At 43.1% G+C, this 12023-nt stretch overlaps 1 protein-coding gene across 1 annotated transcript; it reads right to left on the minus strand.

Annotated features, from left to right (window-relative positions):
• Positions 1-896: 896 nt before the first annotated feature.
• On the minus strand, positions 897-11281 carry LOC120064312 (major facilitator superfamily domain-containing protein 9-like). The gene is made up of 6 exons (XM_039014798.1): positions 10465-11281; positions 8602-8689; positions 8108-8151; positions 6825-6954; positions 4856-5065; positions 897-3170 (listed from the first exon to the last, which is right to left on the minus strand). Exons 1-6 carry the CDS (start codon positions 10549-10551, stop codon positions 2266-2268), a joined length of 1464 nt encoding a protein of 487 aa, XP_038870726.1. The 5' UTR covers positions 10552-11281; the 3' UTR covers positions 897-2265.
• Positions 11282-12023: the final 742 nt, after the last annotated feature.

Consider the following 12023-nt stretch of genomic DNA (forward strand, 5'->3'; position numbering starts at 1 on the left):
ATTTTAGTAGGGTGAGTCAACATGTTTTTCTACTTACACACACACACAACCACCCACACACATCAGTACCATGGACAGCCACATCATATTTAGCTTACATTGATTGGACTAAATTGTTTTTGGTATATTTTAGTTGTCACTGTATTAGACTAAGCATAGGTGATTTGAAGATGTTGAAATGCTGTTGGAATATTGGAGGCAGCTCCTGTTTTCTTTTTGACTTGCAGTAACTCACCGTGGTTCAAAATTAAAGGTTGTTAGTCTGAAAATGTCAGAAACATTAACTTGCTTGACCATGCTGTAGGTCATTTGTTACATGCAATGTGCTTTGTGGACTTCACCGGACAGATGTTGCTCCGGTTTTGTGATGAAACCGTCTTGGCCTTAGGCCCATATATCATGGTGGTCTTGGTAGAGATGGAACAATGTTCATAGTCTTATGCTGCGTTCATGACAAGTGGGAACTCGAAAAATACTAATATAATATAAATACTAATATAATATAAACCGGGAGCAAGGAGTTGAGTGCATTCAGTTGCTTTAACCTCATTAAGAACTTAGATCGGCTAATGGCAAACAAGCTGTGTCAACTACAAACTAAAAGTACAGCTATTATGTTTGTAAACAAGTTAGTGTTAAAAAAACAAAGAAATAATGTGTTCTTGTTGTATTTAACTGCTGAAAACGCTGTTACCAAGGTCATTTCCTTAGTAGGATATGTTAGAGTTCAACATGTGGGAGCACAGGGATGATAGACGAGTTTCTCACTAGTAATTACAAGTTGGAGGGGCGTTCGTGTGGATTTTCCTCAGTCCTATCGAGATGTCAATAGTAACAGAGCTAAAACCACCTTGTAGGAGAAAGAAATCTCACATAAACTTGAACATTCAGTCATCCATCATCAAATAAAACATTTAATAAACCTGAAGTTATGGAACTGCCGTTTGCAATCATCGAGCACATTCACAAGTTTAGATATACTTGAATTTGATTGATCTATCATTCAATAAAATGATTTTGTCTTCATAACATTCAGTAGCATTTGGGTCATTGTAAGGGCAACCCCATTCAAAATAAGAGGAAAACTTCATATCAAAATAATAATTCAAATGTTTTATTTGATTGATAATTAAGCCCACTTTCTGATAAATCAATTCATTTCAATAAAATCATGATGGACTATGGGGTTTAAAATTAAAAGCAAAAAATATATAAAAACGTCCATTGAAAAGGTCCTGATACCTTTGTTCCACAGGATCCTGTTAAAAAGCAGTGCAATGAGAGTAAACAGTGGTTAAAAAAGAAGTAGGCTGAAGTTACCAACAGACACTGATCTAAGACACTTTTTGAAAAATAATTGTATTCCCCCCACATGGGTTAGAATTTAGGAAATGTAAGCTTATCCTAGATTTGTGGCTGTGGACTACCCTTACTCAAGCTCAATTCAGTGTTTGACCCTTTCCCCCAAAGTGAGTACTCATTCACTCCCCCACAATGGATTTAAAATGATTGGATTGGCGTGGACATTTTCACACCAATCTAATTATTTTCAACCCTTAAGGGAGGGTGAATGAGTACACACTTCGGTGAGAAGGGAGAGAAAATGGAATTCGGCTCCAGAGAGGTAAGAGTAGGTTCTTCACCTGCTGCCCACACTCATAGGGTAGGTCAAAAACCTACCCTATGATTGGGAAATGAAGTGCATTTTGAGGACAAAGACACCTCAAGGCATTCCTGGACTATTTGTAGTGGTTATAAAGGAAGAACAGGAGTACATTATATTTATATTTTGTGTTTTTTTATGTTATTATTGTCTCTCACAAGAGACATATATAAAAATGTGACTATTCCTAGGCTTTATTAACACGACTGTATGTGCCATTGACATGATGACCTATGCTAGTTTATTTTAGCATTGACCCCCTCACTCCTTTTACAGAGGGCTGCTGGCCTAGGTGTTTGTTCACGGTTAACCCTGTTTGGTGTACTGAAGGGCGGGAACAGCAATGCTGATGATGACCCATTTCCTTTCAGGGTGCTGTGATGTCATCACTTTGAGACCAAACCAACAGAACGGCAAAGCGGAGATGTGGCTCCGTCGTCAACAGCTACAAAACAAACAACGAAACACCCCGCTGACATGTCAACAACAAACCCCAACAGTTCTGTATCAGTTCTGTCTCCAGTGCTGTCTTTAGACCAGACATCTCCTGAGGATGGTAGTTTCGCATCGGTGCTCTTTCTCTCTCTCTCATTCATTCACTCTCACTCTCTGTGTGTTTTATCAAGTTTGGCCTCTTTCCTCTTGCATCTCCCGTCCCATTTGGGAACTCTTACCAGCAGCAGGGCGACGGCTGCTAACGCCAGCCCCACCCCCAGACTCGGCGGCCCGCAGGGACTAAACTCCTGGGCCAGCCCCGAAAGCAGGGGGGCGAGCACCCGACCCACCGCCGTCACCGACTGCCCTGCCCCGATTAGTGTGCCACTGGCATGAGCTCCCCCTTTCTGCAACTCAAGGTCTGTGATGCAGGTGCGTCCGATGGTCGTGGAGATGGCGAAAAAAGTGGAACTTAACAACACGTGCCAGACACTCGGGGCCATGGCATAGAGCAGGATCAGGCAACACGTGAGGACTGTAGAGTGTAGCAACAGTGCCGGCATGTCGTTACCGTACAGTTTGGTGACGGGCCCCACCAAGCAGCCGGCCAAGGCCCCCAGGGTAGAGCTGTAGCTAATTAGATAACCTGTGGCTTTGGGCTTCAGCATGAAGCGCTCCTCCATGGCCAGAGAAAAGTTACTGTAGTACAGCATTATGGCGATGGCCATGAGCAGACGCACCAGGAACAGGTCCCACATGTCTGAGGAGGCCACCGTGCGGATCTTGGAGCCCACTGAGGAGAGCTGACGCCAGGCAGGTTGGAGCAGTGACACCTCCCCCCAGTCCAGGTCCCAGCTCCAGACCCTCTGGTTTGTTTCTGGAGCCCCCGATTCTGTGACTGCTGGACCCGACGCTATAGTGTGGTTGTTGCTGTTGCCATGGGATGAGTTTTGCTGTGTCGAGGTGACGTGGTTGTCGTTGACGTGGCAGCTGGCTTTACTAGCTCTGCTGTTGTAGTTAGCATTGGCCCGTGGGGTTAGCGCATCGCTCCAGGGAAGCAGCCAAACCAGACCTGGATGGAACACGACAAACTCAAGGTTAGAAAGCACATAGACTGGCTAGGTATTTGCTGTATGATAATATCTGATTCTATATTCTATCTGACTGGACACACACACACACACACACACACACACACACACACACACACACACACACACACACACACACACACACACACACACACACACACACACACACACACACACACACACACACACACACACACACACACACACACACTCTACAGGCGCATCAAAGCCGGGACTGAGAGACTGAAAAACAGCTTCTATCTCCAGGCCATCAGACTGTTGAACAGCCAGGTGGTGCACACTCACAAGCTATCACACACCTCATACACATGAGTTCTCCTGCACTCACATATACACTCACTAACACACACACTCCCATACTAACAACACACGCACTTACACACTATCACTCACAATCACACACAGCCAACACTGCTGTACCATGTTATAGAGACATTAAACACTGGACACTTCCCGTTTCTTTTAAACAGTTTTTCACACTGTGTATTTACATACTGTATTCTTCACAAAGCTCATTCTAATGCAAAAATCACTGAAGCTGGAGTCTTATATCTCCCTCTCTAACTTTAAGCATCAGCTGTCAGAACAGCTTACCGGTCACTGTACCTGTACACAGCCAATCTGTAAATAGCACACCCAACTACCTCATCCCCATATTGCTATTTATCATCTTGCTCTTTTGCACCCCAGTATCTCTATATCATCTGCACATCTATCACTCCAGTGTTAATGCTAAATTGTAATTATTTCGCCTCTATCGGCCTATTTATTGCCTTACCTCCCTACTCTCTACTTTCACACACACTGTACATAGATTTTTTTTAACGTTTGTTTATGTGTAACTCTGTGTTGTTGTTTTTGTCGCACTGCTTTGCTTTATCTTGGCCAGGTCGCAGTTGTAAATGAGAACTTGTTCTCAACTGGCCTACCTGGTTAAATAAAGGTGGGAAAAAAAAAAAAAAAAAAAACATCTACTACTGTACATTGCATTTTAGTTACACTGTTTATCCACACCACATATTTATTTATATACTGGATTCTTGACATGGCTCATTCTAATATATCTACTGCTGTACATATCATTCTTAGTATATCGTGTGTAAATGAATCCGATGTATATGTCGTTGTCATTCTGCCCCTGAACAAGGCAGTTAACCCACTGTTCCTAGGCCGTCATTGAAAATAAGAATTTGTTCTTAACTGACTTGCCTAGTTAAATAAAGGTAAAATAAAATAAAAATATACATATAGATTGCATTTGGATTACCGACACAGTGCTAGTTTGGTTGTTAATTGGATTCGTTACGATATTTCTTGATTTCTTGTTTTATTTTTTTAAACTTGTGTACTTGTTTGACATTTTACTGCATTGTTAGGAGATAATAACACAAGCATTTCACTGCACTCGCTATAACATCTGCTAATCTGTGCACGTGACCAATAAACTTTGATTTTATTTTCACTATATTGCTTGCACCTATCCCATCCTTTCACATTCACAAAGTGCGTAGAATTAAGGTGTGATGTAGAATTGGTGGGAATAAGGGAAAACCAACATAATTGCCTTACACCCCCTTTTCTGCTCTCCTGCTCCTCCCCTCTCTCCTTGCCCCTCCCTCCCTTCATCTCCCCTCTCCCCATCCACCTGTGTTGAGGAGGAAGATTGCGGCACAGGTGAAGGAGGAGGTGTAGAAGCCCCCCTCGTGCTCTGTAAGGTATCCCCCCACCACGGGTCCCAAGATGAAGCCCACGCTGGAGGCAGCATTGAAGTGTCCCATCACCAGGGGGCGCTCTGCCTCAGACACAAGGTCAGACAGCAGGGCCCGGCAGATAGAAAGGGAGTGCTTGAACAGCCCTGGAGGACAGAGAGAGAGGGAAAGGACACAACACGGATAAAAATACTGAACAAAAATATAAACGCAACTTGTAAAGTGTTGGTCCCATACTTCATGAGCTGTAATAAGAGATCCCAGAAATGTCCCATATACACAAAATGCTTATTTCTCTCAAATTGTGTGTACAAATTTGTTTACTTCCCTGTGAGTGAGAATTTCTCTTTTGCCAAGATAATCCATCCACCTGACAGGTGTGGCATCAAGAAGCTGATTAAACAGCATGATCATTAGGTCATCAGGTGAACCTTGTGCTGGGGACAATAAATGGCCACTCTAAAATGTGCAGTTTTGTCACACAACACACTGCCACAGATGTCTCCAAGTTTTGAGGGAGTGTGCAATTGGCATGCTGACTGCAGGAATGTCCACCAGAGCTGTTGTCAGATAATTTTATGTTAATTTCTCTACCATAAGCCGCCTCCAATGTTGTTTTAAGAGAATTTGGCGGTACGTCCAACCGGCCTCACAACAGCAGACCACGCCAGCCCAGGAATTCTACATCCAGCTTCTTTACCAGCGGGATCGTCTAAGACCAGCCACCTGGACAGCTGATGAAACTGTGGGTTTGCACAACCAAATAATGTATTGCACAAACTGTCAGAAACCGTCTCTGGGAAGCTCATCTGCTTTCTTGTCGTCCTCACCAGGGTCTTGACCAGACTGCAGTTTGGCATCGTAACCGACTTCAGTGGGCAAATGCTCACCTTCGATGGCCACTGGCACACTGGAGAAGTGTGCTCTTCACGGATGAATCCGGGTTTCAACTGTACTGGGCAGATGGTAGACAGTGTGTATGGTGTTGTGTGGGCAAGTGTTTGCGGATGTCAACGTTGTGAACAGAGTGCCTAATGGTGGCAGTGGGGTTTTGATATGCGTAGGCATTAGCTACAGACAATGAACACAATTGCATTTTATCGATGGCAGTTTGAAAGCACAGAGATACGGTGACGAGATCCTGAGGCCCATTGTCGTGCCGTTCATCTGCCACCATCACCTTGTGTTTCAGCATGACGATGCACGGCCCCATGTCATAAGGATCTGTACACAATTCCTGGAAGCTGAAACTGCCCCAGTTCTTCCATGTCCTGCATACTCACCAGCCATGTCACCCATTGAGCATGTTTGGGATGCTCTGGACCTACGTGTACAACAGCGTGTTCCAGTTCCCGCCAATATCCAGTAACTTCGCACAGCCATTGAAGAGGAGTGGGACAACATTCCACAGGACACAATCAACAGCCTGATCAACTCTATGCGAATGAGATGTGTCCCGCTGCATGAGGCAAGTGGTGGTCACACCAGATACTGACTGGTTTTCTGATACAAGCCCCTACCTTCTTTTTTAAGGTATCTGTGAACAACAGATGCATATCTGTATTCCCAGTCATGTAAAATCAATAGATTAAGGCCAAATGTATTTATTTCCATTGACTGATTTCCTTATATGAACTGTATCTCAGTAAAATCTTTGAAATTGTTGCAGGTTGCATTTATATTTTTGTTATATTTGTGTGTAACAGAATGTTACTGATGAATTATGTCTTTAATGTATGTATTTATGTAGGTAGTGGACATCACGCTGCAATCAAATTGACCCTTTGTGGAACATCAAAGTATTTTCTTGTTTTAACATACATGTGATTAAGATTCACATAAAAGGTAGAGCTCTTTCAAGGCCAAAGCCTCTGAAGCAGGATGTTTCCCCCCAGACAGACTCACCCACAGGTATCCTAGCCAGGACAAACAGGCTGATGCTGGTGGACATCCCCAGCAGGCCGTAGCCCAGAGCACTCAGCAGCAGACACGTCAGCATAGAGTACCGCCTCCCCACCACGTCACTCCAGCTTCCCTGCCAATCACAACCACCATCATCACATCACGGGAAGTGGCATATAGGAAAGAGTAGTATTTTCTCACATAATAACACAAGGCATTAAACATCTCCACAATGTTGCTGGATACAGTGTTCATCTCAATGGTTAGTACTGGCTTCCTTTCCTTCAAAGCCCCAGGTAGACGAGGAAAGGAATCCACTTAAAACTATTGAGATGCAGCCTGGCTGCCCAACAAACAACATATGTATGAGATAATGAGAGCCTGCCCCTCTCTCTGAGGTCGTAACATGAGGACATGAGTGTGAGTGGTCAGGTGACCCCAAACAGAGGAATTCCACAGCCTGGTCCTCTTGGCCAAGCAACCCAGGCGCCTCCACACAGTCTCTCATTACACTGATATATGAATGACACACACACTTCTATGCACAGCTAGAAATACACACACACGTAGGTGGGCCTACACACGCAAACACATAACACAAAACTTGACTAGATAGCGTGCATGTAGAAATGGACACACACACACAATGACGATATAATGAAATCAGGGTAAATTGAATTTGCTGTGTTCTGGATGTGGCCTGTGAGGATTACCATAGAGACCTGGCTGTTCCCTCTTCCCTCCATCACACTATCCCTCCCTGCCTGTCTGTTCACTGGGACCACAAATGACTCCTTCTCCTCCTTTAATTTGTCTCATGACCCCTGAGATTTAAACCAATTTCAGGAGACCATGGGGGAGGGGGAGTGCCTTACACAACTCAACTATGAGAATCTCGATCTCTCTTCAGAGAAGGCCTCACTCAGTGTACAGTAACAAGTCAACCTTGTTAAGAGACATGGATTCAGAGGAATGTGTGGATGTTAATTGAGTGTTAATGGTTAGGGCATGGTGGAGCATCCAGCTCCAGTCCACTGCTGGTGTACAATCAGAACCTCAGATGTTGACAAATGACACAAACACCATGTCAGGAGAGGTCTTATGGTAGGGTTGTGTGTGTGTGTGTGTGTGTGTGTGTGTGTGTGTGTGTGTGTGTGTGTGTGTGTGTGTGTGTGTGTGTGTGTGTGTGTGTGTGTGTGTGTGTGCAAGCATCACACTGGTATAGCACAAGGCATACAGTACTAGAACACAAATACCTGTCTTCAGAACACCAAGAAAATACTTACAACTATAGTGCTAGAGAAGAGTTGTAGGATCCCATATGTGGAGCCTGAAACATTAATCAATGCATTAGGTACAGATTATGGCACATTAAGGACATTTATGATTACAGATAGTCTACAATGCATGACGCTATAGCGCTTTGCATAAACTATCAGACCCTGTGACCTCAATCAGCGCCCACAGCGATATGAAGTTATGAAATTAGAGATATGATTGAGCACATCAGCTGGTGATTTCAAACAGTACCGCTACACGCCATTCCTTAATCTGTCATCCTTAGATGCCTGATGTCCTCAGAGGTCTTCTTCATTTTGGTCAATATTTGGCAATATTTAATGCATTAAAAGGAATTTTACAATGTATTGGTTTGCCAGCTCCCGCTAAATTATACCACCACGTCTGATGTACTGTATGAAAACATCTTACAAACTTTGACGCTGATGTGAACTCTTCCATATTTACTGTATTATATCATCATCATCATCATCCCACCTACCTACTAAGCCTGCCACGGTGGGGCTGGCACCCAGGGCCTTGACATGGTGACTCAGCAGGGGAATTATCATGCTTACCCCAAACAGGTCCTGGTGAGGAGAGAGAGAAAAGAAATGATGAATGACACCAAAGACTTGAGTGACTGCAGTAGGTGTACATTCAGTTTAAACACTGTTGAGCTACAGTAACTACATTGTCATAGACAATACATTGACATGTAAACAAACAATAACCAAAACAAAAATCCAGGAAGCAGTTGAATGATGTGTATCATGATGTGTATCATGATGTGTATCATTAAGGGTTAATGTGACTAAGGGTGAATGTGAATGTGACCGGCCTGACAAATCACCCTTTCTAATAATCAGCATGCATCAACGCACCGGCTGCTTTAAAAAGTTCAAACTGTTTATAAAGGGTGGGGTTCACAAACGCTGCAACTTATATTCAGCAGGGTAATGAGGCATTAGCGATTCAGTTGTTTTGTCTGTGGAACCGGTTTATTCAAAAGGACAATCCACAATTCTCTGTGGATGGGCTGGTATCTCCAGGGCTGCTCTGTGGCTGGAGTTAGAGAGATCAGCTAGAGACCTAGGGTATACCAGTTTTTTCTAGCCTGATGTTTAGTGGGTGTGCAACAGAGAGTTCAGGGCCTGAGGAGAGAAATAGACACTCTCCCAACCTGTTTATCTGCATTTATGAGGCCATCTCCAGAGAGGCTCTTGCCAGAGACTTGATTGAAGTCACACTGTAGCTCCTGCTGTCTCACAGCCCCACCCATTAAACTAAGTGTTTGATTCTCCTTCAGTTCAACTCTACTTCTGTATTCAAACTGGGCACAAACATACAGTGTGTGGGAGTTAGTGCATGTGTGTGTGCCCTTTAGCAAGGCACTTAACCCTGATTGCTCCTGTAAATTGTTCTGGATAAGAGCATCTGCTAGATGACTAAAATGTAAAATAAATAAATAGTGTGTGTGTGTGAGAGAGAGAGAGAGAGAGAGAGAGAGAGAGAGAGAGAGAGAGAGAGAGAGAGAGAGAGAGAGAGAGAGAGAGAGAGAGAGAGAGAGAGGATCAGAGCATTCACAAGGGAATATTCTTTGGGTGAGAATGTTCATGAGATGTTCTGTAGCATTCACTTCCATTCCTTTTATCTGGATAGCATTACACACAGAAAACGTTTAGCATACCCCCAATATAATGTCTTCAAAATTATCTGTGTCACTCCAGTTCTGTGAGTTTACATTATGTTAAGTGTGTGTCCAGTCCACAATCCACAACAGATTAAATAAACATTACATCAATCTAATCCTGTACAACAGGATATTTATGTTTATCCTACTGAGTTTTACAGAGTCAGTGTGATGTTCTTGTGAACACCCTGAGCATCTCAGAATAACAAGTCCTTCTGAGGCGAACTCAGATTTCCAAGGACTGGATTCTGCTGGACAGGTTGTTTTGACAGTGCTATGATAGGGCTCAACCCTCCTCTTCTAAATAGCTTGATCAGCATTTGAGTGACTGGAGAACAATCGAGTAGGCTGTTCAATACATCTGATGTATTTTGTGGTAGCCTGCAGGTCAGGTTCTCAAATGTCATAATGGAGCAAAGAGCCGCCTAAACCAGAATAATATTTTACATAGTCTAAAGCTCCTAATGTCATGATGTAGCCTCTGTAAAATTGACTACAGCCAACAGATCAATAAACTGATGTCATCACCAATCATTTGCCTCAACCGTAAGGTTGTGTCCAAAGTGAGTACTGCTGTTCTATAACCTTTTAGGAAAGAAATGAAAGAACGACAGCAATACCAAACGTTCTCAAATGTAGCCACATCTTCAACAAAGGTTATGTTGCACTTACCATGAACCCCACCACATAGACACATTGTATAATCCGCTTTCGTCTCCTTGGTATCTGATTTAATATGCTACATTTCGCGTTATTCATTCTCCCGCAATGACAGCTCACCGATTGTCAATGCGGAAGCGCTCACTGGCTGCTGCAATGCCGATCAACCATAACGGAGACAGTACAGTATGAAGATAGGCTAAAACTGCTTTTCCAATAGAAATCCACGATCACAAATGTAGGCGATGTCATGGCGACGTTGGCTAGCTAAACTCATGCGTAGAAACACGTCATTGGGTCTAACGGTCGTCTCCTGCAGAACTGCGCATGTGCTGGCTATCAAATCAACGGCACTTCTTCGATATAAAGTCGTTTTTGAAGAAAATTAAAAGCCATCAGTTTGTCACTTTCACGAGAATGAAGTAATAACATATTAAACTACTTAGTACATTGCCTTGAATCTAGGTTGTGCTGTTAGATTTCGAGAAGATTAACAACTAAGGAATATGTTTTCACTTCTCTCATTGACTTCTCAAACCCCAAACCTCGGCGTAGTCTGTTTGGTCTGTTTCGCAAGCGTTCCTGGAAGTCCCGCGATGTTGCGCCTATGGGTGTAGAAACTCTGTGACCATAACAAAGAAAACACCCCGGTCCGTGCGATAATCGCTCTCTTCAGGGATGTTCGTGTTCGATTCAACTTCCCGAGAACCTCAAGTCATTCTGTTGATGAATTGCCAATATTTTCATATTCGGCAGAAAATAGCCTACATTTAATCAATGTGGATTAATTGAAGCGTCATGTAAATGTTTGAGCTGCTGAGGTCTCATCTCTTCCCATTTGGTGCAACGAGAGCTCTACCAGATGGTATCGACCTGACGTCAGACAAGGCCAAGCGCTGTATTTTAATATAGTTGTCAGTACCTGTGTTAAGTTTGCTAGACATGTTTGATGTAGCAATGTAAGTCGATTTTTGTATTATGAATAAAAAAATAAAAAAATAATAATTATATAGTTGTCAGTCACAAGGGCACCATACAGGTCTGATGGGAACAAGACACTCAGCCTAGAATATAATATAACATCATATATACAATATAATAGAAAATATATATTGCTCTATTCTGGACTCTTTGTTATTCTGCATACATTCGGTCTCACTTGGTATCACTGCACAAACCTGCTTGCAATTATTAAGTCATTACTTAAATAGGTAGTGTGATAAATAAAGTTATGTGTCTGACAGCCAAGGGACATGGCATGCACTGGACAGCAATCTTCCAGGTGAAGTCAGGTGTTTTACTTACAGCATGGTGATCACTGTCTGGCAGTCAACTTGAATATAGACAGATAGATCCAGAATACTAAGAAAAGGCTAGAATAAACACGTCTAGCAAACATTATTTTCAGTGTACTATGGGTATATTTACCATTGAGTTGCACTTGCTGAGAATGACATGTTCTGACTGTGCAATGTTGGCACAACGCCACACTGTCGCAGGTAGAAAGATTGTTCATAAAATGCAAATACCCTGTAGCATGCAATAAAGGCATGTGTCTGTGATTGGGTGAG

Source organism: Salvelinus namaycush, chromosome 19 (assembly GCF_016432855.1).
Source record: "Salvelinus namaycush isolate Seneca chromosome 19, SaNama_1.0, whole genome shotgun sequence".
In the NCBI taxonomy this organism is placed as follows: Eukaryota; Metazoa; Chordata; class Actinopteri; order Salmoniformes; family Salmonidae; genus Salvelinus; species Salvelinus namaycush.